General features: G+C 41.1%; 1 protein-coding gene across 2 annotated transcripts; it reads left to right on the top strand.

Moving 5' to 3' along the window:
- NRIP3 (nuclear receptor interacting protein 3) lies at window positions 1-25,371 on the top strand. Of its 2 annotated transcripts, XM_045038936.1 has the most exons (8): window positions 1-119; window positions 561-721; window positions 17,800-17,961; window positions 18,470-18,552; window positions 20,466-20,605; window positions 21,787-21,839; window positions 21,966-22,060; window positions 22,344-25,371. In XM_045038936.1, the coding sequence occupies exons 1-8, from the start codon at window positions 74-76 to the stop codon at window positions 22,357-22,359; spliced, it is 756 nt and encodes a 251-aa protein (XP_044894871.1). In that variant the 5' UTR covers window positions 1-73; the 3' UTR covers window positions 22,360-25,371. The 2 variants fall into 2 exon arrangements, with proteins under 2 accessions (XP_044894871.1, XP_003993030.1); XM_003992981.6 differs by lacking the exon at window positions 1-119 and having other exon boundaries at window positions 459-721.
- Window positions 25,372-26,542: the final 1,171 nt, after the last annotated feature.

Genomic DNA, 26,542 nt, shown 5'->3' with positions numbered 1-26,542 from the left:
GGGGTTCCTGGAGGGGGCGCGGAGGTGGGAATTTGCAAAGCCGAGCAGCGGCGCGGACGGAGGGACTTGGGGCATGGCTCAGCTGGCGGTGATCCCGGGGTCCGCCACGGCGTGGCCAGGTGAGCGGCAGTCGGGTGCTACGGCGGCTGGGGTGGGGGAGGCTACTCCACCAAGGGGCCCCCACACCCTATCCCGGTCCAGGGGATGCGGGGCACCCGCAACAGGAGAGGGCGGTGGGATAAAGCGGCCGTGGTAGAGCCTCGGCACTCTGAGTCAGTTCAGCCAGCGTCACCCCTTGTCGCCTGTCCTTCCCTTCAACGAGGTGCCTCAGAGACCCGCAGCGGCCCGCGGACGCTGGGGAGCCGTGAGCAGGGAGGGGGCGCTCCGCTGGCCCCGCCCCTCGCGCGCGCACTGGCTGCTCCCCGTGACGTCACGCTCGGCTATAAAACTCTCGGCGCGCGCCTCTCGCGGCGCTGGAGGAGCTCGAGGCTGAGGGCTGCTGGGGAGAGGAGAGCGACGCGGACGCCGGGCCGCGGGCGCCTCAGCGATGTTTTACTCAGGGCTCCTCAGCGAGGGCGGCCGCAAGGAAACGGACATGCGGGAGGCCGCGTCGCTGCGGCAGCAGCGCCGGATGAAGCAAGCCGTGCAGTTCATTCATAAGGACTCCGCCGACCTGCTGCCCTTGGACGGCCTCAAGAAGCTGGGCTCGTCCAAGGACACGGTGAGCCCCCCGCAGCCGCGCCACCTGGGGATGCCCGCACGCGGCGACCGGTCACCGTCGCGCCGTGCGGTCTCCCCGGGCCCGCCCTTGGCCGCTTTCACTGAGTCACCCGCCCGGCCTCCGCCCCCGCCTCCGCCCGCCGCTGTCCGCTGTCTCGCTCTCGCTGGCTCGGATTCCTGTCCATCCAGCATCTCCCTGCTTCGCTTTCTGTCGGGATTCCGTCGTAGCTTTCTTTTCTAGCTCGCGCTGCCTTCCGCTTCGTGCCTCTCTCTAGAGTAGGAGACCCTGCCCTGCCTTCTGGCCCTCTGGTCGCCTTTCCTTCCCGTTATTCTCATTCGTAGTACCGAATTCGATTGCATGGGGCTTGAGCCTCGCTTGGCCGGGCTGCCTGGCCAGTCCAGTGACCCAGACAGAGGTGACTCCTTAATGGGTGTGGGAAGGAGAGGAAGAAGTGGGAAGGGGGGTTTCTTGGCAGTCACCATACCCAGATGATTTTGTTACATCCATTTCCCCCTTTGCCAAGTCTACTTCTCCGTTTGATTTTGGGCTTATCTACCTTGACCTTCTTCTGAGGAGGGAGAGAGAAAAAGGGTCGAATGTGAAGGTTTCTTGAACCCCAGACATCTCTTCATCATTCTCATCCACCTCTACCTCCAAAGAGTGGATACAGGCAGCCAGGCTGCTCCATCTCGCTGGCCAGCTAACGTGTGGAGCTGGAGCTGGCGCAGGCTTTTTTTCTAGCAGGGTCGTTCTTTGCCTTAGGAAGGAGAAACTCCAGGATAGGAGGTCTGGGTTCAAAGACCATGCTGTCCTCTCTAGGAGGGGGGTGGATGGTTCAGGATTGCTAGTTTAAAGAACTGTGCTTGACTGTCATCCTTCAGTCACTGTAGTGGAACTGGGCCAAATATATGTCTAGGTTTGCAGTTTTATCTGGAGTTTTCTTGTAGTTTACTTGTTTTCTTGAATTTCACAATCACGGTATTATCTGGGCAATAGGTTATGAAGCATTAATTAAATGTCTTTTAAATGAGGTAGGTGGTCTGCATAATTTTTTCAGTATTTTTTGAGATTTTGGAATATTTAACTTGGCATTGATTTGGTATGATATTTGGCAGAGAAAGAAAGGTGTCAGCCTGGTTCACTGAAATTGCCACTGCAAGCCCTAGATAGTATGGAAGGTAGAGCTTCTGAATCCACTTCCTTTTTTTTTTTTTTTAATCATGACTAATGATACACAGATTCCAATATCAGATTTGCCGTCCCCCATTATGATAGAGAATAATTTTAGTTATTTTTGAGCAGGGAAAGGCTATCCAGTTATTGTTCTCTGATTTTTCCAAGGTATGTTACAGGATAGTCAACCTAATTCATACTCACTCAGAATCGTGAGTGACTGAAATGCATTCCTGGAAAAAAGATAACTCTCTGTCTTCCCTTCTTTCACTTTAAAGTGGTCTAGATTCATGTAGCAAACCAGGTCTAAATCTTACCTTTAGGCCAAAATAATCCTAGTTCCTAAAAGCTTCAGGAACCAATAAAGAGGGAAGTATTTAAGAAAAGAAGTAAAATGTGGAATGTTTTTCTTGCCCTTATGCTGGATATAAGAAATGATTGACATTTGGTTGTCCTGGGCTGTCGGAGTTCCCTAGCCCTGAGGAACTACCACTCTATCCTTCTGCTTAGCATTCCTTGTATTACTTCATCCTGTGTAGGAAGAATTCTGTCTGCTTTTCTGACTCCAGTCTGTGTCACTGGAGTCACACAGGAGCTGATAGCATAAAACATAGGCAGTCAGTTGGAAGGAGGACACATCCTCAAGAAGCAAGTTATTGCCACGGATATGATGCATAGCAGTTTACTGTGAGACCTTGAATTAGGATTCACACTTTTTCTCTGAAAAAGAGAGAAATCCATTGCCATGGATTTGATATCCCTTTCTCACTGTTCTCACACTCTTAATGTGAAAATGATTACACAGAAGAGCTAGAACAGGTCACAGAAACCAAGGCAGATTGGGGTAGGGAAAGAAAAGCTATGAGTACTGGGGTGAGGTAGCATGATTAAGCTCTCTTGAAACTGATGTTGCTGCCTCAGTACAATCTAAGAAATAACCTTAGAAGTACCCTATCACTTCACTTTATGCCTATGTCTGGTAGTGTAGACAATGACTGAATTTTCTTTCACCGAAGTGAAAATTTGAGCCAAAACTAATTGATAGGTCTGTGGTACAACCCCAATAGAAGAGGAACGAGAAAAAGAGGGAGATGGGGGAAAGAAAAAATTAGGTTTTTGTTGTTGTTGATGGTACAGAAATAAAGAGAGGACAACTTAGTTTGAGATTTCTTTTTTTTAATTTTTAATGTTTATTTTTAAAAAATTTTTTTAACGTTTATTTATTTTTGAGACAGAGAGAGACAGAGCATGAACGGGGGAGGGTCAGAGAGAGGGAGACACAGAATCTGGAACAGGCTCCAGGCTCTGAGCTGTCAGCACAGAGCCTGATGCGGGGCTTGAACTCACGGACCGCAAGATCATGACCTGAGCTGAAGTCGGCCGCCCAACCGACTGAGCCATCCAGGCACCCCTTAATGTTTATTTTTAAGAGAGAGACAGAGAGAGCGTGTGCAAGTAGGGGAGGGGCAGAGAGAGAGGGAGACACAAAATCTGAAACAGGCTCCAGGCTCTGAGCTGTCAGCGCAGAGCTTGACGCAGGGCTTGAACTCACAGAGATCATGACCTGAGTCAAAGTCAGACGCTTAACTGACTGAACAACCAGGTGCCCCAGGACAACTTAGTTTGAATTGACTTGGGTTTGTGCCAGTGAGGAGATTGTGGTTTGTTTTCCTCACCCTAGTGACCTATATTAGAATTATACTGTTGGGTTTTATGAATTATCTACCTTTTAACATGCTGTTTCTGAAATATTCACTATTTGATACCAGCCTGCCAACTTTTTTTTTTTGGATTGGCAAAGAGCACCTGTAGGCAATAAAATGTGGTCTTGTTCTCTTGGACCCAGGGAAGTGCCTTTGTCCTATTCCTGTTTATGTGTAGTTGGCTGCGACAAAGTCTGCTGTGGATATAATCTTACTTCTTATGTCTGGTTACCTTATTTTGTTTATCCTTTCATTTTGTGATTTTTTTTTCTGTATTAGATTAAGAACCAAAATCAAAGATATGAATGAGTAATATTTTATTTGATTTATTTTTTTTTTAAGTTGATGAAGTTGGAGAAAAAAATTTCTACTCTTGGAATTTTGCCTCTTGTAATTTCTTTTGTCTTAGCTACCAGTTTCATAAGTGTTCTTTTCATTGAGGTAAGGACTTTTTATTTTTAAAAAGTTTTTGTTTAATTTTGAGAGAGAGGGAGAGAGAGAGAGAGATCTAGAGTGCAAGTGTGTGTTGGGGAGGGGCAGAGAGAGAGAGAGAGAAAGAGAGAATCCCAAGCAGGTTTTGCACTGACATTGCAAATCCCAATGCAGTGCTCAATCTCATGGTGATGAGATCATGACCTGAGCCAAAATCAAGAGTTGGATGCTTAACCGACTGAGCCACCCAGGTGCTCCAGGACTTTTTAATTTTTAAAAACAATGCTGTCAAATAGCTGTCTTTCCTACATGATAATATTATTGACCATCAGGTTATATCTTTAGTTTTCCAGCAATAGAAAGAGTTTTTCTTTCCCATCTCTGATTGAATCTACTTATAGCCAAATGCTTTAGAAAAACTCACTAGAATTAGGAATGAAGGCTGCAGTAAGGATGGTAGAACACAGCAAAACCGCCTGACCATGAAATCACTAGTCCTATACTCTGAGCATCTGATCTACCTGATCACAGGATGCCATAAGACATCCCTACTGGTATATATTTTGAATCAGAGAACTTTTGGAGCCTTAGAAGAGAAGCATGAAATACCAGTATAACACCAGGATCTGGTGCAAACTGAAGAGTCAGAGCTATGATTGTATCCAATTATAGCAAACATTATTTGAACACTTGCTGTGTTCAGGACACAGTACTAGGTGCTCAGACCACAAAGAAGATAGCAGTTTCTTTCTACAAGAAGTTTATAAATCAGGGGAAGGACAGGATAAATTAATTTAAAACAAGTAAATGTGTAATATATCAAGTAGCAATAAGTGCTATGGAGAAAATAAACCAGGGTAAGGGGAATAGAGAGTACAATGGCCAGGGTAGGGTGGAGTGGAACCTTGTACTTTATACAAGGTGGTCAGGTAAGGCCTCTCCGATAAGATTACATTGTAGAAGATATTGAAGGAAATCAGAGAACAAAATATCTTGGGAAGGAATGTTTTAGGCAGAAGGAATAGAAAGTACAGAGGCCTGAAGTGTCGGTATGCTTGATGTGACTGAAAAAACTATAAGAAAGTCATTGCGGTCAGAGCAAAATGAGTAAGTGGGAGGGTGATAGGAGATAACATCAGAGAAATAGTGGGAGGCCAAACTACTCAGGACCTTATAGGTCATTGTAGATTTATTTGGCTTTTAATCCAATATGGGAAACCAGTAGAAGACTGTACAGAGGGGTGACATGACATGACTTATTCTACAAAAAGATTTCTCAGACTACTGTGTAGATTAGGCTGATGATGGGTAAGAGTAGAAGCAGGGTGACTGATTAGGAGTTTTGTTATCTAGTAATCCAGGCGAAAGATGAAGGTGGCTCAGAGCAGTGAGAAAGCAGTGAAGGGGACAAGGAAAGATCAGGTTCTTGAAGGTAGAACTGACAAGTTTAGTTGATAGATTGGATTAGAGATCTGAAAGAAAGTATTCAAGAATGACCTTAAGGTTTTTGATCTAGCAGTTGGAAGAATAAAGTTGCCATTTACTGAAATGGCTAAGACTACAGGAAGAGTAGATTAGGGATATGGATTAGGAATCAGGAATTTGATTTTTGAATGAGTTAAGTTTGGGTTATCTCTTAGTTAATCAGGAATCAGGTGTAGTTGTTGAGTAGACAGCTCCATGAGAAGACAAATAACACCATCAGGAAGCCTATGCTTGTTGCCAAGGTGTTATAGTCTATAAGCACTAGAGGAGTTCAGTGGAAGAAGTGATTACTTCGGCTCAGTGTGGCAGTAGTAATGGAGATCAACATCTGATTACAATGTCATCATTTCATAGTGAGTCAACTGACTACAAGATGTTATGGAGAGGAGGCTGCCAGAGTGTGCCCTATAGAACCTCAGAGCAAGAACTTTACAGTTTATCTGGTCCAGTCCCTGCCTGTGTGAATCCTTCCTAACAAAACTGCAGCCTGCCATGGGCACCTGAGAAACTGCTCAGACTAATCCACAAAGCAGATAACAATCAGGAATAGGGATCTTCTCTTTGAAATAACATGTCCGTGAGCTACACAGAAGGTCTGGAGCAACATAATGGCCTACCTTAGACAGAGCCCCATTTGTTGTTGTTATAGTTGTTGTTGTTGTTGTTGTTGTTGTTGTTTATTTTAGAGAAGAAGAGAGCAAGAGCAGGGGAGAGAGGCAGAGGGAGAAAAAGAGACTCTTAAGCAGGCTCCGTGCTCAGTGCAGAGCCTGATGTGGGCTCAAACCCGTGACCCTGGGATCATGACCTGAGCCAAAATCAAGAGTTGAATGCTCAACCAACTGAGCCACCCAGGCGCTCCAGTCCCCATGAGTTTTTGAATAAATGTAAACCCACAGACAACTTGTCTATGTTCCCATGGAGGTAGAATGGGTCACATGTTATATATGCAATGAGTAAACAAAGAAGAGAAGGCACAGATACTAGTGCTCTTTTAGATTTCCAAGGCCTGATAGATCTGTATACTCAGCTTGAAATGAGAGTCAATCAGGAGTCCAGGTTTATCCACAAATTTTAAATGAGGACTAAATGGAGTAGGATAATTTCATGCCCTTTTAGGGAAAAAAAAAGAATGGTAATCAGTTTCAATTTTAAGCTGAGCATGAGGATTTTAAATATGTATATACATATATATATACTTACTAACATTTGAGCGCTTACTCTATACCTGATGTGGTGTTAAATGTTCATATGGATCATCTCATTTAATCCTCACCAGTGCACTACAAAGTGCTTACTAACTTGAACTCAACTTTGTCTGACTCCAAGGTATGTATTTTATTATTTTTTTTATTTTTTTATTTTTTTGGAAGGTGGCAGGTTTAATAAGCAAAAAGAACTCACATATGAGGCTTGTCTTGGGCATCAGTAAGACAAGAAGACTCTTGCACCTGTCCACCAAATCTTAAAAGTTTATTGGGAGGCCTTGATTAGGTTCACTTACACATACCATGAAGGTGTTCTCAACACATCTCTACCTCAACACTGTCTATGTTCTTGGAGCAGCTTCTGGGAGTGGGAAGGGCAAGTGGAATTCACATTCCAAGGACAGGGGTGGGGGTAAGAGGCTTGGATGGTACAGTGCCAGCTCATGGGTCAACCCAGTGATCATATCTTTTCCATGACTTTCCCCAACATTTTATAATAACAAGATAATCCTAATTCCTTTTCCCATCTCTTGTGTCATTGCCAGTATTAATTTCATTTCACCTATACATAAGAGTATATCAGCATCTACTATATAAAAGCATTGTATAAAATCATATGTAATAAAATATATTGTTGCTATTATAATTTTGAAAAAAACTGTTATTTGTTACCTTAATTAAGAATAAAAAAAAAGGAAAGGCCTTATTTTAGTTTCACTTATTGCTTTTACAGTACTCTTCCTATCTTTATATAGATCCAAGCTTCTGACATGTCATTTTCCTTCTCTCTAAAAAGCTTCTCTAATATTTCTTGCAAGGCACATCACTGGCAACAAATTCCCTTAATTTTTGCTTTTCTGAGATACCCTTTATTTCTTTTTCACTTTGTTTATTTTGAGAGAGAGAGAGAGAGAGAGAGAGAGAGAGAGAGAGAGAGAGAATGCACAGGTGAGCAAGAGCAGGGAGGGGCAGAGAAAGAGGGAGAGAGAGAATCCCAAGCAGTGCACTGTCAGTGCAGAGCCTGATGTGGGGCTCCAACTCAAGAATTGCGAAACCATGACCTGAGCCGGAATCAAGAGTCGGATGCTTAACTGACTGAGCCACCCAGGCTCCCTACTTCTTCACTTTTGAAGGATAATTTGGCAGGTACAGATTTTGAGATTAGTGGGAGTTTTCTCTCAACACTTTATTAATTTAATTTATTAATTTTATTTTATTTAAAAAATTTTTTAAAAATGTTTATTTTAGAGAGAGACAGAGAGACAGAGCATGAATGGGGGAGGGGCAGAGAGAGAGGGAGACACAGAATCCAAAGCAGGCTCCAGACTGTAAGCTGTCAGCACAGAGACTGACATGGGGCTCGAACTCACAAACCGTGAGATCATGACCTGGGCCGAAGTCAGATATTTAACTGACTGAGCCACGCAGGCGCCCCTAATTTTAATTTTTTAAATATAGTTGACACACAACGTTATACTAGTTTCAGGTGTACAATATAGTGATTCAACTTCTCTATAGGTTATGCTATTCTCACCACAAATGTAACTATCATCCATCACTATACAATGCTATTACAGTATCATTGACTATATTGCCTATGCTGTGCCTTTTGTTCCCATGACATATTCATTGTATAACTGGAAGCCTGTATCTCCCACTCCCCTTCACCCATTTTGCTCACCTCTCCCACCCCCTTCCCTCTGGCAACCATCAGTTTTTTCTCTGTATTTATAGGTCTAATTCTATAAAGCATATATTTTAAATACTATTCTAAGCAAGGGTTGGCAAACTTTTTCTATAAAGGACCAGATAGTAACTGTTTTCACCTTTTTAGTCCAGTCTCTGTCTCAACTACTCAACAATGCTATTGTAGTGCAAAAGCATCCATAGACAGTAAATGAGTGGGGTTGGTTGTGTTTCAATAAACCTTTATTTACAAAAATAGGTATCAGGCTGGATTTGGCTTATGGACTGTATTTGCTGACCCCACTTTCAAAGTGGTTCTAGTTGTGGTTCTATTGCTAGCTAGAAACCTTGGGTCTCCTGGGAATAAAAGCTACAAATGGGAGAGACTTATGTAATTTCAACCCTGTTGTCTGGTCTGGTCTATTCTGTGGACCACAAAATTCCATTAGTTTGATTCTGTCTGGCTTCAGTGCAGTATAGGTAAAGGAATTAAGAAAGTGGCCTTAGAAGTTCTTGCTCAAAAAATGATTTTGTGGCATTCTGCAGTATAATCTACTTCCTCTCACCTCACTTTTCTTCCCACTCTATAGCCTGATTAGAAGAAGGGATATTTAAGCAGATTGGGTGCCAGATTGAGGAACCTCAGCTATTTCTACCCAGAATACAACACTGCCCACAGAGTGCATTTCCTTCAGAAGCTCCTGATAATAGTGAAGGCAGCACATTTGAGCTTGCTGCTAAGGTTTAGATGGCTAAACCCTGGTTAGGGTTTAGCAGCCACATTTCAGGAACAGGAGAGAACCAGGGACTGCTTAGGTTAGTAGTACCTTGTTGAGGTAAAGCATAAAGCAAGATCCATGTCAGTAGGATGACTGGAGAATTATGTCCAAAGGTCACCAGAGTGCCTGTAGCACCTTTCTAACTAATTACTAATGTGTGTCTTGAAGGACTTCAGGAAACTAGAATACAGTTCTTGGAAAACCAATTTTTCAATAAACATAAAAATAAACCACCTAAGTAAATTTCCTAAGCAATAGTCAAGGAGTGGGAAAGTAAATTACGAACTATGTAATGTGTAAGTATTGAAGGGATTCTGAAAGAAAGATCTAGATGATGTTAATCAAGAAAGGCTTTTTGAAGAAGTAAAGAGTAGAGATTTGTTTATTCAGTACTATATCAAGAACTAGGGGTATAGCTGTGATCAAGACATTTATGGTCCCTGCTCTTGTGGAATTAACAACCTAGTGGGGAAGTGAAATAGTAAACAAGTAAATAAGCAAAATAATTGTGGATTTATAATTACTATGAAAGAAAGAGTAGGATATGTTAATAACTGAAGAGGTGGGGTACCCACTTTAAATAGTATAGTTGGGGGGGCATCTTTGATGAAATGACATTTGAGCTGAGACTTGAAAAAATGAGAACAAGCTAACTATTTGAAGTGTTAGTGGGAGAACATTGCAGACAGGGAATAACAGGTGCAAAGGCATTGGAATGGGGAAGAGTTTTTGAACAAGGAAGTATGGATGAATAAAGGGAGTGTGGCATGTATATGGAATGTAGATGGAGGTTGGAGCAATGGACAAGAACCAGATGATGCAGAACCACATAGACCATGGTAAGAAGTTTGAATTTTATTCAAAGAACAATAGGAAGCTATTGAAGGATTTGGAGTAAGAGAATGTATTATCTAAATTATATTTTTAAAAACTCACCCTGGTTGCTATGTAGAGAATGAACTGGAAAAGGATGAAAGAAGAGGCAGAAGATAAGTTAGGAGTTTTTTTGCAGTTCAGATAAGAAGTGATGAACCAACATATAGAAGCAACCTAGGTGTCCATCTGTGGATGAATGGACAAAGAAAATGTAGTATATATATAATATTCAACCATAAAAAAGTATTAAATCTTAACCATTTGTGACAACATAGATGACTGTGAGGGTCATGCTAAGTGAAATAAGTCAGAGAAATACAAATACCATATGATCTCACTTATAAGTGGAATCTAAAAAACACAACAAACAAACAAAACAACCAAGGTCATAGATACAGAGAACAGATTGGTGCTTCCTGGAGGGCAGGGGAGCGAAATGGATGAAAGTGGTCAAATGGTACAGACTTCCAGCTATAAAAAAATAAGTCATGGGGATATCATGTCCAGCATGATGACTATAGTTAATACTAGCGTACTGCATATTTGAAAGTTGCTAAGAGGGTAGATCTTGAAAGTCCTCATTATAAGGAAAAAACGGAAAAAATTATAACTATGTATGGTGATGAGCGTTAACTAGACTTATTGTGGTGATCATTTTGCAGTATATACAAATATGAAATCATGTCATATACCTATAACTAATATAATGCATGTATAATGTAATTATACCTCAATATTTAAAAATTGCATTGTTTAAAATAAAACTTAGAGGATGAGGTCAATTAAAGTTACATTGCATTTTTAAGGTCTAACAAGCTTTGAAGGTTTTCTGCAAGTATAAAAGACAAAAAAATGATGATGGCTTGGATTAGACTGGAGGTAGTAAAGATGGGGAGGAGTCGATTAATTCCAGATATGTTTTAGAGAAAGCAACAATGGTACTTTGGGATGGAAGTTTAGGGAAAGGAAAGAATCAAAAATAGATGGGTGTATGGTGGTGCCATTTTACCAAGTTGGTGGAAAGGGAGAGATCCAGAATGTTAAAACTGAACAGGACTTGGAAGCTCAAACAAACTTATTTTATTACTGATGAAGAAAGCAAGGCTTGAGAAAAGTAATGCCTACCAAGATTAGTGATTGGCCCAAGATAATATATGACAACTGATCATTTTGCTGAAAGTAGAAAGTCTTCCTGGAGGAATAAAGATAAGTTTAGGAAGGAGGATGAATGGTACTGGAAGATCTTTAATGTTAAATTGAAGATTTTGTGTTTGATATACCTGGCCAGAAAACCTCTGTAGGTTAAGGAGACCATGAAACTAGTCTTTTAGGAGATTTCTTGGATTTAGCAATAACAGTAGAAATGGAGAGGGAAATATAAGGTGTTAAAGAGGTAGCAGAGTTTCACTCACCGAGATAGGGAATAAGGGAGAAAGTTCAGGTTTTGTAGGAAAGATCAGTGCGACAAGTTAAGTTTGAAAGTGCCTGTGGAATGTCTAAGTAGAAAGTTCAAAGTGGCAGTTGGATCTATGAGTCTAAAACTCAGAAGTGAGATCTGGGCATGAGACAGCGTCATCATCATTAAGGTAGTAATTTATGCAATGAAAGTAGATAAGGTTGCCCTGAAAGAATATGTAGAGTGAAGAAAGGACCAAAGACAGATTAGTGATTTAAGAAACGAGCAGAGGTAAGGGAACCAGTAAAAGAGATAGATGCCAAATAGAGACAGAAAGGTGGTTTTAGAAGCTAGTGGAGTGTGTCAGGAAAAATGGAGTGGCTGTGTTTTGTTGCAGCATTGTTTCTAATGGCAGACATGTAGAAACAATCTAAATGTCCATCAGTAGTTAAATAGTTAAATTGAGGTATATTTGAACCACAAACTCAAATGTCTGCAGAGGATATGCTGTTTTAAAATGCAGAAAATAGGGCAGATGTAAGAGAACAGGTGCCAAGGTGGTTACCTGCCTAAGTTACATTGTTGGTGCCTGTGCATACACGCATGCACACACACTTTGGTTTTTGCATGATTGGGCTGATACTGTTGGATAGATAAATCATCACCCATTCTCAGACCTTTTCTACCTGCATGTCTCCTCTATAGAGATTAGAAAAGCTGAATTCTCTCCCAACTCCCTTTGCAGTTAAGACTGGACATGTGAATTCTGATCAAGAAGATATAGGGAAAATACTGAGGGAACTTCTGGGAAAACTTTTGCTTTCCTGATGAAAGGGATAGATGGCACATTGTCCCTTCATCCTTCCTCACTCCTTGAGGAATATTTATATGACCATGAGGGGATATCCAAGAGTATAGAGACAGTAGCCCCGAAATTGTTAAACTGCTGAATTATTGCCAACATCTGTCTACCTCCAGACTTCTTGTTATATGAGAAAAAATACACTTCCATTTAAGACATTGTAATTTGGCTTTTCTTGTGGCTGAACATTTTCCTACTATATGGGGTATACTGTTTCATGTAATGTTTGTTTTTATAAAAGATACACTTAAAAATTTAGACTATTCCTTGTGTAGGGATCTCTATATATCTAGGTCAATGGTGATATTATTATTTCTTGACTTAATTGATTTTATCATTATCTATTGATTTTCTACCATAATAGGTAAGGGTTTAATTCTCTTAACACCTCTTTATTATGTCCTCTCTCCTAATATACTAATATTCTGTTAAATAACTGTTTTGGGTCCAATCAGCATTTACTGCTTAGTAAATAAGAAACTGGAACTGTTCATATTATTCACAGCTGGGTCAAATAATGTACTGTATTTCCTTTCTCATAAAAATATTTGCTTTTCTCAAAATTAATAGTTGCCAGCTTATTTTTTATGTAAAATTTAAATCTCCAAGTACCTTAAAACTGTAGATGATATACCAGGTCCATCACTTTTTTCTTGGAGACATCCTTCCTGGAGCCCTCCATCCTCTAATTTCATTTTGGACTGGTTGCTCTCAAGGCCTGTTATATATCCTATATCCTAGACTTTTCCTTCAGCATCATTTTCAGAATATCCTTTGCCTCTCTTCTCTATTGGATCCTTTGTTCTTGGACCATATGATTTTTTTCTTTGTTCATTGGTTTCCCTCACTTTGGTGGAGCATGTCCTTCAGTAGTTTCTTAAAGATTCATGGGAAATATCTTTCCTGAGTTTTGATTGATAGTTTGGCTAGGTTAGGAAACTATGTACTGTCAAATTTTTAAAAAGTATTATTCCATTGTCTTTTAGCTTCTCTAGTTGTCCCTATGCCATTTTGGTTCCAAATCCTTTGTATTTGGATCATCTTTTTCTCTTTGGAAGATTTTGCAGTCTGTGTCACCCATAATATTCCAAAAATTCATAGTGATGTGAAATTTTGTTGTGGGCCTTTCTTCTCTTATTAGATGAGGCTCTACGTGGATTTTTTCAATCTTTAAATCCATATCCTTCAGCTCTGGCTTAGTATGGTACTCCATCCTCACCCTTAGCTGTTCTAGAAATCTGACAGTACATAATTTCTAAGCCTAGATAAACTATTAACCAGACAGAGTTTTTTTGATTTACTATTTAAAAAAGAATAAACTGGGGCGCCTGGGTGGCGCAGTCAGTTAAGCGTCCGACTTCAGCCAGGTCACGATCTCGCGGTCTGTGAGTTCGAGCCCCGCGTCGGGCTCTGGGCTGATGGCTCAGAGCCTGGAGCCTGTTTCGATTCTGTGTCTCCCTCTCTCTCTGCCCCTCCCCCGTTCATGCTCTGTCTCTCTCTGTCCCAAAAATAAATAAACGTTGAAAAAAAAATTTTTTTAAAAGAATAAACTTTTGGCATACTTCCCATTTGTCTGGGTCAAGTGGGAGTTTTATGAAGCCTTTATACTGATCTATTTCCAACCCTCTAACTGTAGAGATTCTAATACCTCTAACTCCTCAGCCTTTTCAGAATTTTAGTTTGAGTAGGAAAACTGCTTTTACAGCTAGACCCTAAAAATATAATAGCTCAAACATAATAGTTTATTTTTTCTTAAGTAACAGTACTAGTAGAAAGGTCAGCAAGACAGTCTTCTTCCATATAGTCATTTAGGGACCTAGACTGACAGTGGCTCTTCTGTCTTTAACATGTCACCTCTAAAGGTTGCCTGGGTGGCTCAGTCAGTTGAGTGTCTGACTTCAGCTCAGGTCATGATCTTGCTCTTGGGTTTGAGCCCTGCATCGGCCTCTGTGCTGACAGCTCAGAGCCTGGAGCCTGCTTCAGATTCTGTGTCTCCCTCTCTGTCTGCCCCTCCACTGCTCATGTTCTGTCTGTCTGTCTGTCTCTCTCTCTCAAATACACATTAAAAAATTTTTTTTGAATGTGACCTCTAAGAAGGTTATCTTAAGGATCATTCCCATTCCAACCAGTCAGAAGAGAAAAAGAATGGAGGAATGTGCACAGGATATTTTTATGGATCAGGTCTAAAGTGGTACATGTCGCTTCTCCTCACATTCCGCTGGCTAGAAGTCAGTCATATGGCCATGCCTAACTACAAGGAAGTTGTACTGCACAAGAGAACATGGATTTTGATGAACAACTGGCAGTCTTTGCTACTCTAGCATTGTATGGAGTGGAATGGTGTGAAGCTTTCTTTAGTCTAGGTCAGTTACCACTTTTCTGTTTGCTTCTCAGATTCCACAATCTTGTCTCTTTTTGTCTCTTTTGTTATTGTTGTTTCCTGTATATTGTTCTTTTTGTTCTTATAGGTTTAGGCCTTTCTTATTCCTTGACTATTATTTTAGTGCAATTTTGGTTGGGAGCACAGGTAAATATGCAGTTGCATGTCATTTAAAACCTGTAGGCATAATAAAATGACCACAGAAAACTATTTCTGAGGTTCATGTGGGTTTATTGGCTGTGAATTTTCAACTCCTAAACTATATTATGAATACTTTTAGTTATGAAATTGAACAAAGAGAATTATATGTATGACATAGAAAAATGTCTTTCAAATATTAAACAAAAGTAGAAAATGTTAGAACTGTGTTATAGTATGATCTTATTTTTGTATGTGTTTGTATATGTACTAAAATGTTTGGAAGGATATACTTCTAAATTTAATGGTGGTTACTTGTAGAGAGTGGGACTGAGGAATGGTTGAGTTGAGGGACACTCCCTTTTGATTTTATATATTTCAGTGATATTTGAATTTTTTCACTGAGCATGTATTGTGTTTGAACCTTTTTTGGTTACTAAAGAAAAGAACACATAAATTGTCAGCAGGGTCAAATGCCCCAGAGAACTCAAGGAAAAACGAAGGCTGAAAAATATCTACCAGATTTGGAAATTAGGAGATTATTATTGGTGTTGAGGGATCAGAAGTAATCTCAGTGAAGAAAATATAGGATATCAGGAAATAGACATAGTGATTTGGGGCTTCTTTAAAAATAGACTATTCAGTGGGGCGCCTGGGTGGCTCAGTCAGTTAAGCTTCCACATCTTCATTTTAGCTCAAGTCATGATCTCATGGTTTGTGGGATCAAGCCCTGTGTTGGGCTCCATGCTGACAGTGCAGAATCTGCTTGAGATTTTCTCTCTCTCTCTCTCTCTCTCTCTTAAAATAAATAATTAAACTTAAAAAAAATAGACTATTCAAGACAAGAGTGTGATTAGAGGAGGATGTTGAATTGAGGGTCTGAGGTTATGTGGAGTTTTCTCCCAATATATGAGCACTTTGAGTATGTTTTATAACCTGTGGAGGAAGGATTCTATATGGAGGGAGGAAAATTCAGAAGAGCAATGACTTCAAGGAAAATAATTTCAGAATTTTCCTCATCTGTCCAGTGATGATTAGACTCCTTTGCAAGATTAGGAGTAGTGAGGTAAAGCCATGTTCAGCAAGACTGATGTAGAAGGAAAGCCCCAAACTTTCAGTGAGCAGGGCTTTCGTTAAATGGCCTTTGAATCCCTTCTAGTCTTCAGTTCTACAAAGGTAGTTTATCTGAGTTGGTTCTGCTGAGCATGGACTTGATCGAAGCAAACACCCTGCTTTAATATGACTTGAGCTAGGAATCCAGGCTTATTAGTGAGAGAGATAAGAATGAAGAATTTCTGTTTCTTTTGAGGAGCAAAGCATTTTCCAGTGTCACATCAGGAAATCTGACAGAGTTAGCACTTCCTCTAGCTCCTTATCAAGTTAAGAAGCTCTCATTTTCTTTTTAAGTGCCTCTCTCTCTCTCTGTCTCTCTCTCTCTCCTTTTCCCAAGGATACTAATTTAGAATCTGTTTTGCCAAGAGTCTGTGTATTTTGGGAATCCATTTCTTCACCTCACCAGGGTTACAGTGAGTCATGGCTCTGACTCCATTCTTCCTCAGAAATTGTAAGGTGGTAGATAATTAAGACCTTATCCAGTTTTAACCCCTTTCTTGGGAAAATTCTAGGCTCTAGGCTTCTAAGAGTGATCCTCTTCGCCCTAAAATTGGAGAGGCACCTGGTATGTGTTATAGAGAAACTTGGAGTTAGACTCTTTCCTCTGAGAGATTTTAAATATTATTGTAAACTGAGGATAAGATTCTTGTGTATAGAAATTACTCAGGTCAAATGAGTTCTTATCAAGAGGTAACCTATATTTTCTACAGGCCACTTTGTGTAGAAAGAGCAGAGCATGGATATGGCTGCCCTATGAACTCTCCAAACAGAATTTCTGTCAAAGAGCAGACTTGAATTCACATTCCTCATTCTGCCTCCTAATATTAGGTATCCTGGCATAGATATAAGGTCTTATTAAGTCTCCTGTTTCTTGGTCAGTCTCTTCCCCTTTTACACTCCCACTTTTTGGCCCATTGGAGAGAGAGAGAGTGGATAACAAGCATCTGACAAGGTGCATCTTGAGGTCCGGAGGATGTCAGTAAGGATTAGTCATATGGGTTCTGCCAGGTTCCAAAGTGTCTCCTGAGAGGGTTGCTCAGCAGGTACGGATTCCTCTCTTCCTGCCCCAACCACCCCATAAGTTACCTAGCCCACAGGACAGTCAGGTCACGAAGGCATATGAAGACTGGGTCCAAAAGATGAGACTGTAAGGGAGTGAGACTTGAAATAAAAGTGGGCAGGGACATCTGGGTGGCTCAGTCGGTTGAGCGTCTGACTTCAGCTCAGGTCATGATCTCACATTTGTGGTTTTGAGCCCCATTTTGGGCTCTGGGCTGACAGCTCGGAGCCTGGAGCCTGCTTCGAATTCTGTGTCTCCCCCTCTCTCTGCCCCTCCCCCACTCGCTCTCTGTCTCTCAAAAATATATAAACATTAAAAATTTTTTTTAAAAAGAAATAGAAGTGAGCAGAGCTTCTGACAACCAGTACTGGGTAGGTTTCTTTGGTCTGTGAGAATGAGCTGCCTCATCTGTAAATTACCTGGGAGGATACATTTCTTCCACATAGACTAAGGTCACTTTAGCCCTTGTAAGGGAAGGGAAGGCAGTAAGCCTTCCAAATCACAAGGGTCCCTCAGTTCTCTTTAGCCATAGAATATTCACTGGCCCTATCCACATTTTCCAATGTCCCACCTTGCTCTTTAATTCATTCAGGGTGGCCTACTGCAAATTGATTCATAGTACCTGCTCTGATAATACCAATGAAGTCTCTACTTGAAGGAAGAATAAATAAGAAGCAAAGGTAGAGCGCAGTTATGTGAGGTTCCTTCATTACTTCTGTGGGACCTGGGGGACAATGGGAAAGGGGGAAATGACCTGTCACTAAGATGCCTCTGCTTTCTGTTCCTCAAGCAACCTCATAACATTCTGCAGAGGCGCCTCATGGAAACCAACCTGTCTAAACTTCGAAGCAGCCGTGTTCCTTGGGCCTCCAAGACCAACAAACTGAATCAGGCTAAGTCTGAGGGACTAAAGAAGTCTGATGATGATGACATGATTTTGGTTTCTTGCCAGGTAATATTCTGAGAGTAGTTTTTCCAGGGTTTTCTGGCATAGGATTTGGGCCCATTGTGATCCCCATAGTGGGGCCCTCTCCTCCAAACTATAGAGTGTGGGTCTTATCATGGACTCACCATAAGTGAGTTTTACAGGAAGCATATGCAGCATTTTTATGCATGTATATCTTTATGGGAAAAAAGACCAAAGCTTTCATCATATTTGCAAGAATGCGTAATACACACACACACACACACACACACACACACACACACACACACACTTAAAATTAAGAGCTACTTGGTGTATAGAACTATAAACACACAAAATTCTTTGGGATCCTCTGTCAGCTCTAGATTCAGCAGGAAAAAAGCTCCTAAAGGAGATTCTGCCATGGATAAAGATGAGACATTACCAGCCCATAATGGTGAGATGCTCTCCAGCCCTGCCTTTCGTATGACATCTGCTTGCTCCTTTCCCTTTTGCTTCTCTAGCTCCTGCTGAACAGTATGTTTCCTCTCCACAGTGTGCTGGAAAGGATGTGAAAGCCTTGGTTGACACAGGCTGTCAATATAATCTCATCTCTTCAGCCTGTGTGGATAGACTGGGGTAAGTAGCCACTTGTACTGGGTGGGAATCAGATGCTAATGCACTCTTTTCCTGAATCTATTTTGAGGTTAGAGATGGTGAGGGTCTCTACCAAGGCTCCAAGAGAAGTGTGCAGAGTTCAACTAGTCAGCTGGAATTAGTCCTTAGTAGAGGGGGCATGGTAGATTCCCAGGCACGTGGGAGAAATCAGTGAGCCAGGAAAGCCTCAGGTTTTCCATCAACTCCCACCTATTAATTTCTGAGCAAAGACTTTGAGGGTCTATAATGAGAGAGTGTGAGATCCTTGGTTCATTGTTTGCCATGCCCTGATTCTGATATGTGCCCTGCCAGGACAACAGATTAGAAGGAGCTGTCCTGTTGGTATATCCCAGATGAGTAAAAGCAGGGATGCATTTTATCTTAGCTTACTCAGCGTACTTCTGGAAGCCATACTGCCTGTCCCAAGAAGATAGAACTTAGAATAGGATGGCTATTGCTGCTGGGCCTGAACCATCGTAGGTGTGATTAGCTAGCTGTTTCTTAGTGCCTTTCCTCTCTGTAAAGAACACGTAAAATCAAATCTTACTGCTTTTCCAGCTGGGGATTGGGTGTGAAGCAGATACTTCATATATTGAATGTCTTTGGTTATTTGACAGCTAGAATTGGGTTCTTCCTCTTCTGGTCAGAGAAAGTCATTTTGTATCTTTCCTCCTTTTCAGTCAATGGGTACTTTTATTTCTTTCCTTCTTCCTTCTCTTTCCTCCTAAGTAGCAGGGGGGCCCTAAGGTCTAGCCCAGAATTGGAAGAATCAATCCAATGTCATTTTCTACTTTTCTAGCCCTCAGTACAGCAAATCATTCCCAGCTCAAATATCTTTATTGAAACAATCACTAGTGTAGATAAAATGGTCCATTCTAAGCTACTTTCAAGATGTTCATATTCTTAGGTGGGACTGGAACAAAGCTTGGTTTGTATAGTTAGTGACCTCTGCCGCCTGATCTGTTCCTTCTTGTTTCTACCCTGTCCTCACCCTCACCACCACTGTAACTCTTTGAAGCTGGCTCTGTGGGATTTGTACACTGATATTTAGGCTGGTGGGAGGAGCCCAGGACACAAGTGCTCCTGTGGGAAGAATCCTGAGCTTTTTTATGTGGTGAAGAGGTGAAATACAGTGCAACATGATGGTTCCAGAAAGACTAATAATGTCCTGATGCATAATTAGGCACCAGTCTGCCGTGGTTCCAGCAGAATTAATAACCATCTGTAAAACTGCAGTTATTTTTCTTTTGGATGAGCTATAACACCAAAAGAGAGGAAATGGAGTAATGCAAAAGTATTGGCACAGAAAGTCCATAATTAAGTTTTTATCCACCAACCCATAATAGCTTGGGTGCTAGCTGTTCCAATCAGCTTATATAACTGTGTAAAACCTGGGTGCTGTTCCTTTCCTTTCTCCCCTGCAGAGACAAGTTAAATTAATTATGAATTTCTCCATGATATTCCTTGCTGATATCAATATCAATGTGATTACCAAATAAGTACCAGCATCCACTAACCTTATATCCTAAGACTGTTGAGGATAAACTGCCCTCTCTGAGGGCAGTTAGCTGTTAACTAAGTTGCCTTGCATATAAGTGGGGATTTTAGGATGCAGAATAGGATTTTCTGAGTGTATCAACTTTCATTTACACCAGTGCAGATAGTGACATAGCTTTTTGAGAACAGCAGCTAAATCTTTCAGTTTTTGTATCCCCTGGCATAGGTAGGACAAAATTCTGAAACAAGAAGTATAGGCTTTCTAGCACTTTTTTTTTTTGGTAAATTAAACCCAGGAAAGCCTGGAAAATTACACCTGGGGGCCAGAAGGTAGAAATTGCCAGATTTTATCAAAAACCTCTGCCAACGGGATTCTGATAGTTCCCTCTCTGATGCAGACTCAAGGAGCATGTCAGATCTCACAAGCATGAAGGAGAGAAACTTTCTCTACCCCGGCATCTGAAAGTAGTGGGCCAGATTGAGCACCTGGTGATCACACTGGGTTCCCTCCGTCTAGACTGTCCAGCAGCTGTGGTTGGTGAGTAGAATTGAAAGTGGGACCTATGGACCCCTTTTGTAAACCCTCTCCCTTCTTCCACCAAACCCTTGTGAGGTCTCATGCCTGTAAATAACTGACTTCTTCAAAATCCCAGGTTTCCACTTTTTCTGTACTATAGACTTGTCCCAATTTTTACTCTCCAAAGTACCAGATGGACTCTGAGCTACATTCAAGACATGTTGAGAATCACTAAGAAAAAGGAGTGTGTAATTCAGGATAAAAAAAATTTAAGGGTAAGAAAATAGACATTTTTGTGTGCCAGTGAAGATGGTTCCTGAAAGCTTTCCCTGAGCTATTGGAGGTAGAAGGCAAGATCCTCTTACTCCTTTGCCATAAATCACTTTCTACTACCTCTTGTACTTTCCCTTATGTAGTCTCCTCTACACTACTGCAAATCCTGAGTTTTGTCTAAAGGCCTTTGGCTTTTAGAGTTTTTTTTTTTCAATATATGAAATTTATTGTCAAATTGGTTTCCACACAACACCCAGTGCTCATCCCAAAAGGTGCCCTCCTCAATACCCATCACCCACCCTCCCCTCCCTCCCACCCCCCATCAACCCTCAGTTTGTTCTCAGTTTTTAAGAGTCTCTTATGCTTTGGCTCTCTCCCACTCTAACCTCTTTTTTTTTTCTTCCCCTCCCCCATGGGTTTCTGTTAAGTTTCTCAGGATCCACATAAGAGTGAAAACGTATGGTATCTGTCTTTCTCTGTATGGCTTATTTCACTTAGCATCACACTCTCCAGTTCCATCCACGTTGCTACAAAGGGCCATATTTCATTCTTTCTCATTGCCACGTAGTACTCCATTGTGTATATAAACCACAATTTCTTTATCCACTCATCAGTTGATGGACATTTAGGCTCTTTCCATAATTTGGCTATTGTTGAGAGTGCTGCTATAAACATTGGGGTACAAGTGCCCCTATGCATCAGCACTCCTGTATCCCTTGGGTAAATGGCTTTTAGAGTTTTAAAGACCTAGGTTTGAATCTTGGCTCTATCATCTTTTAACTGTAATGATCTGGGAAAATTATTTAATATAATAAATGCTCAACAGATGTTTATTGGATGGATGGATGGATGATTAGATGGAACCCAATAGTGATAAGGCTGACTTCTAAACCAGAATGGCAATAGTTGAATCTTACTTTTTTTTTTAGAGGACAATGAGAAAAACTTGTCCCTTGGTCTCCAGACTCTCCGATCCCTTAAGGTAGGGTTGATTTTATTTTCCCTTTGATACTTACTCTCTGGGTGTGGGGTGTGGGGGGTGGGGGGGATCCTTTTGCACTGACAGTAGGATTATTGACAGTGCCCAGTGATTCTCCTTTGTTTTCAGTGCATAATAAATTTGGATAAGCACCGACTGATCATGGGGAAGACAGACAAGGAAGAAATCCCTTTTGTGGAGACAGTTTCCTTGAATGAAGACAAGTAAGTGCCCAAATGAGTCAGGTCAAGTAAAATCCACTTGTCATTAGGTGGAGGGTTCTCATACAGGATATTGGGTTGTGTTTGTTCTTCAGTCTTGCCATAAGTACATTCACCCCTAACCCCTAGAGTTCACCATCCCACAAAACTCTCTAGCCCATATTCTGGAATGAGTAGTAATGATACTGGTGGGGAAATTAAGTAGCTTTTAAACTAAAATTGTACTTGCCTTCAACCTAACTTCTTTGAATTTGGTATCATTTCTTCTATTTCTTTCTCATTTCAGCACTTCAGAAGCATAACTACAGACTGCAGCATGTCTGCACGTATGCATACATACCAGGTTGACAGATTGAGAAACCGGGGTTTGAACCAAATGCTGTAGCAACTTGCTGTGGACCAAGTCCTTTCCTCTGATAGAAGCTCCAGGGGCTCCTTCCCACCCAGACCTCTCTAGACTTTAGTCTGTGCTTAGAGATCTTATCTGGTTATAGCCATTGTTTTTTACTCCTCTGATCACTTAATTTATAGACCTTTTGACACTGCCAGGTCTCACTTGTGGCCTACTTCTCTGCTTCTTCCAGGAATTTGCTTTTATTAGTCAGGTATAGGGGCTGTCAGGTTCTATTTCTCTATAGATACACTTGCTTCTTTTCCTATAGCTAAAATGTATAATAAACAGGAACCTGACCTTTATATCCTTTCAGCTGTTTCAAAGAGGTGCAGGATACCTAGGTCTCAGAATTAGAATTTCTTCTAATTCATTCATTGATTTATCAAGTACAAATTTATCTGAAAGGGCCAAGAGAGATCATCTAGTTAAACCCTTTTATTTAAAGGTCCAGAGAGGCAAGTGAATTGTCTAAGCTCTTATACTAAGTCAGTGGCAGAGGAACCTAGAGACTCAGACTTGACAAGCCAAGACTATGTTCATTCTCCCATTCTGCTACTTTTGTCTTCAGGCCTTGAGAGGAGAATGAAGAGGTGGGGGGTTGTAAAAACGCAGGGTAGGGGAAGAATCTGCTTTGGGGATGGGTGCCAGGAGGATCTGAGTAGCCCTCCCTCCTGTGTGCTAAGTCTACTAAAAGTCTCTGCACCCAGTTGTCACATATAGGGCCTTATTTTGGTGCCTAAAAGCTGAGGGTACAAAGATGAATGAGATGGTCTCTCACTGTGAACTTCTTAGAGGGGAGAAGGGGGAAAGGAGCCATAGACAGAAGAACATTAATCACTTTCTGAGATGGAATTGAAGGCTATGTTAAATAATCAGGGGATCACTATTAGACATTGATACCTCCAAGATCCAGTCATTATTTCTGCCCAGTCTATTATTTGTCTGCCATGGACTCAAGTAGCTGGTATCATGAATAGGGAAAGGAGATGCAAAAAACCTGAAGAGGTCCAGAATAGAAGGAAATACTAGGTAGAATAAGTTGGTGGAAACTCCTACCTATGGAAACCTTTCTGGGGTGGTGGTCAGGAATGAAACTTCCAGGCAGGAAACTGAGGGTTGGGAAGCTCTTCAGCTTTGCTCTATTTTAAGGAAAGAGGCAGGGTAGGAGCTGGCAGTGTTAAGGACAACTTTTTCTGACTGCCCAATGTCCCCTGCCTCTTCTCAAAACATTGGAGGTCAAAGGGGTATCTTGAAGCTTTTTTATTGGGGTGTCAGCTTAGGCACACAGATACCTATAATGGAATCTCCCCTTCAATTTGGTCATAAAAGTACTTGGAGAAGTCAGAAAAATACTCAGCTATATCTTTTTAAGAGATTCCCAACTCTATCCTTGCTTCATGGAAGTAGTTTCCAGCGCATTTAACAGATCCCATGTTGAACTTTGCCAGGTCCTACCTATAATCTCATCTAGTGTTCAGTTACTGCCTCTACCAAACAACTTTTTGGAACTGTGAATGTTTTTAGGCTTACAGAAGCTCCCTAAAGACTAGGAACTTGGTGATTCCCACTTGAACAGCTAGGCAGCCATAGTACAGCCTAGGTCACCCCAAGGCTCCCCTTCTTATCAGCCTCTATAGCGGAAGCAAGATGGAAAACTAAGCACAGCCACAGCAGAGGAGGCCATGCCTGAACTTCAGCAGGGGTGATCCCAGTTTACCAGCCTTCAGTGCCCCCTCCAAATTTACCACATTTTTTCCTGGGGTGAGGGAGACCTGTGCCTTTCCACTGAGGCCTCTCCACTCTCTTGCCCTACCTATCATGGCATCACTTTGGCCTGCTCTTTACCCTAAGGCTGGGTTGAAATACTTCACACCTTCCTTCCCAGGTTGAAAATTCCACTCCAAGCCTTGACTCTTGGCTACTCGACAGGCATATTGTAAGTTCCTTCACCTGGTTTATCCTTATTTGGATTCCTGGTGGACCAAGTGAGGCCACAAATTCTTAGGTGTTAGAAAGATGTGACTGATTCTGACAAATTGAGTTGAGGATTATGTGGTGTCAGAGGAATGATCAGATGGCCTTTAGTGATCTTTCTGGCCTCTGAAAATTAATGATTTTCCAATTTTGGAATAGAAACAATTGGGATGATCCGAGCTTAGGATATCATAACCTCATTCAATGCAGTCAGATCATTTGAATTCACTAACCAAATAATTGTGCTTTAAACCTCAGGCTTTATAGAGGTACCTAAAAATGTCTAAAGACAATTATGGGAAGTCTTGGACTTCATTAATCTTTAAATGCTGCCAAGTTTATTATTCTGGTAGCCCATATCTCTCTGGTATTCATGAGGGAGCACCTGATCTACTTTTTGGGAGCTGGCAAGGTAAAAAAGTAAAGTTATTCTCCCCAGAATTCCCTACAAAATTCTCTCTGGCACCTCTGATTCAGGATGTGAGAAGAAAGTGTCTACCCAGGTCAGAGTTCTCAAGACAGGAAATAGCAGGCATTAACCCTGCAGAACTAGTACCCCCCTCATTCCTTATTAGATCTCCATCTCAAGTACAAGAAGTTTGAAAAATATTGTTTTTGTTATTTGGTATATCTATGCCTGAGTTATTTGAGGAACAAATGTTTTCTGACTTTTCTATTTCCTTGCCCTGCACAGACCCCATCTGGTAAGGTTTTCTATTCCTTAGCTCAAAGTGTCTGTAGAATGGAATGCTTATTGTGTCAGCTGCCCTGACTCTTGTGTAATAGAAGCATCCTTCCAGGCTGGAGACATGGAGGAGATGAACTGGATTCTTCCCTCCTTCTGTTGCCAAGCCTCTACATTGGCACTTTACCTGCTCAGTGTTTATGGCTGTGTTGGGTTTATTTGTGAGATTGATGTAACAATAAAGTGAAATCTTCCCCTCTGTGTGCTTGTCTGACAAAGTCTCTGTGTCAGGGCCCCTGGAAGGTGAGGGAGCCCAGACACAGCCTAATCGCATCAGTGTTTCTCTCATAGGGTCTTCTGAACACAACTTTGAGGTCCTCATTTTTCCATTGCTACTGGTCCTTTGGCAGTCTCTTACTGGCTGTATGTCCTTGGGAAAATTAGTGACCCTCTCTGAGCTTGGTTTTGTAATTTTTAAAACATATTTATTAATAGTATTTGCTACACAGTATCAAATGTAAAGTGGTTGTCATATAGTTGTCCGTTAAAGATTTAACTGCATGAGAGAATAATCTTTCATGGTGGGTCAGCAGTGTGTAAGAGAATAATTCTTCCAGAAAGGGAAATATTATTTAGTTAAAATAAATAGCACAGGTTTGGGAAGGGGAAATATTATTGAATGAGCCTTAATATATATTAAGTTAAAGCCATTGTCTAAATGACATTTCAAATAAATGCATTTTACAGATGATAGAAACTTTTAAGCATTAATATTTTAATATTTAAACAGTATGATTAAAGAATCAGCAAGAAACATTTTTTAACTATGACAGTGGTTATCACAATCTAGAATTATGGTTCCACTACTACTCAGATGATACCACCTCAAAAGGTTTTCTCTTATTTTTGTCCATTTACTCTGAATTTTAAAAATTAAAAAGATTTACCCAATGTTACTCTTAGTCGATGGATGACAGATTCAAGATTCAAGATTATCTTAATAGAATGAAATAAAGAAAAATAAGTTTTAAAGAGTTAAAAAAAATAGATCCTGACTTTCATTTAAAAAAAAAAATCTATTGCTCTTGCACAGTGGGGGAAATCTTGGATTAACAGGTTTACATGAGGATGATGTTGGTGTTTTAATTAAGGAGTGTAGAATTATTAAGGACTCTGTGTAGGAGATGTCACTTGTAAGATAGGAACATGTGCACAATTTGTGGAACATCTAGAACAGGGCAATGACAACATGATTACTGGCTTCAGAGCTGTCGTGGAAAGTGTTCCTTCTGGAACCAGAAGGCAATCATTTCCAGTAGGTGGAGGTTTCAGGGAGGCATACAGATCCTGGTTCAGTTGGAGGGAAGCATCTACTATAAACCAGGGACTATGCTAACTCCTGCAAAGAAGGTAGTATTTTTCACAGTTTTGC

This window comes from Felis catus, chromosome D1 (genome assembly GCF_018350175.1).
Source record: "Felis catus isolate Fca126 chromosome D1, F.catus_Fca126_mat1.0, whole genome shotgun sequence".
Lineage (NCBI taxonomy): Eukaryota > Metazoa > Chordata > Mammalia > Carnivora > Felidae > Felis > Felis catus.
This window is presented reverse-complemented; position numbering and strand designations above follow the sequence as displayed.

Bases quoted from the DNA above. Each gene is read 5' to 3' on its own strand.
- NRIP3 (XM_045038936.1), top strand. From the start codon at position 74: ATGGCTCAGCTGGCGGTGATCCCGGGGTCCGCCACGGCGTGGCCAG. The intron at 120-560 runs GTGAGCGGCAGT...TGTTTTACTCAG, and splicing joins GTCCGCCACGGCGTGGCCAG to GGCTCCTCAGCGAGGGCGGC. The intron at 21,840-21,965 runs GTAGGGTTGATT...CTTTGTTTTCAG, and splicing joins AGACTCTCCGATCCCTTAAG to TGCATAATAAATTTGGATAA.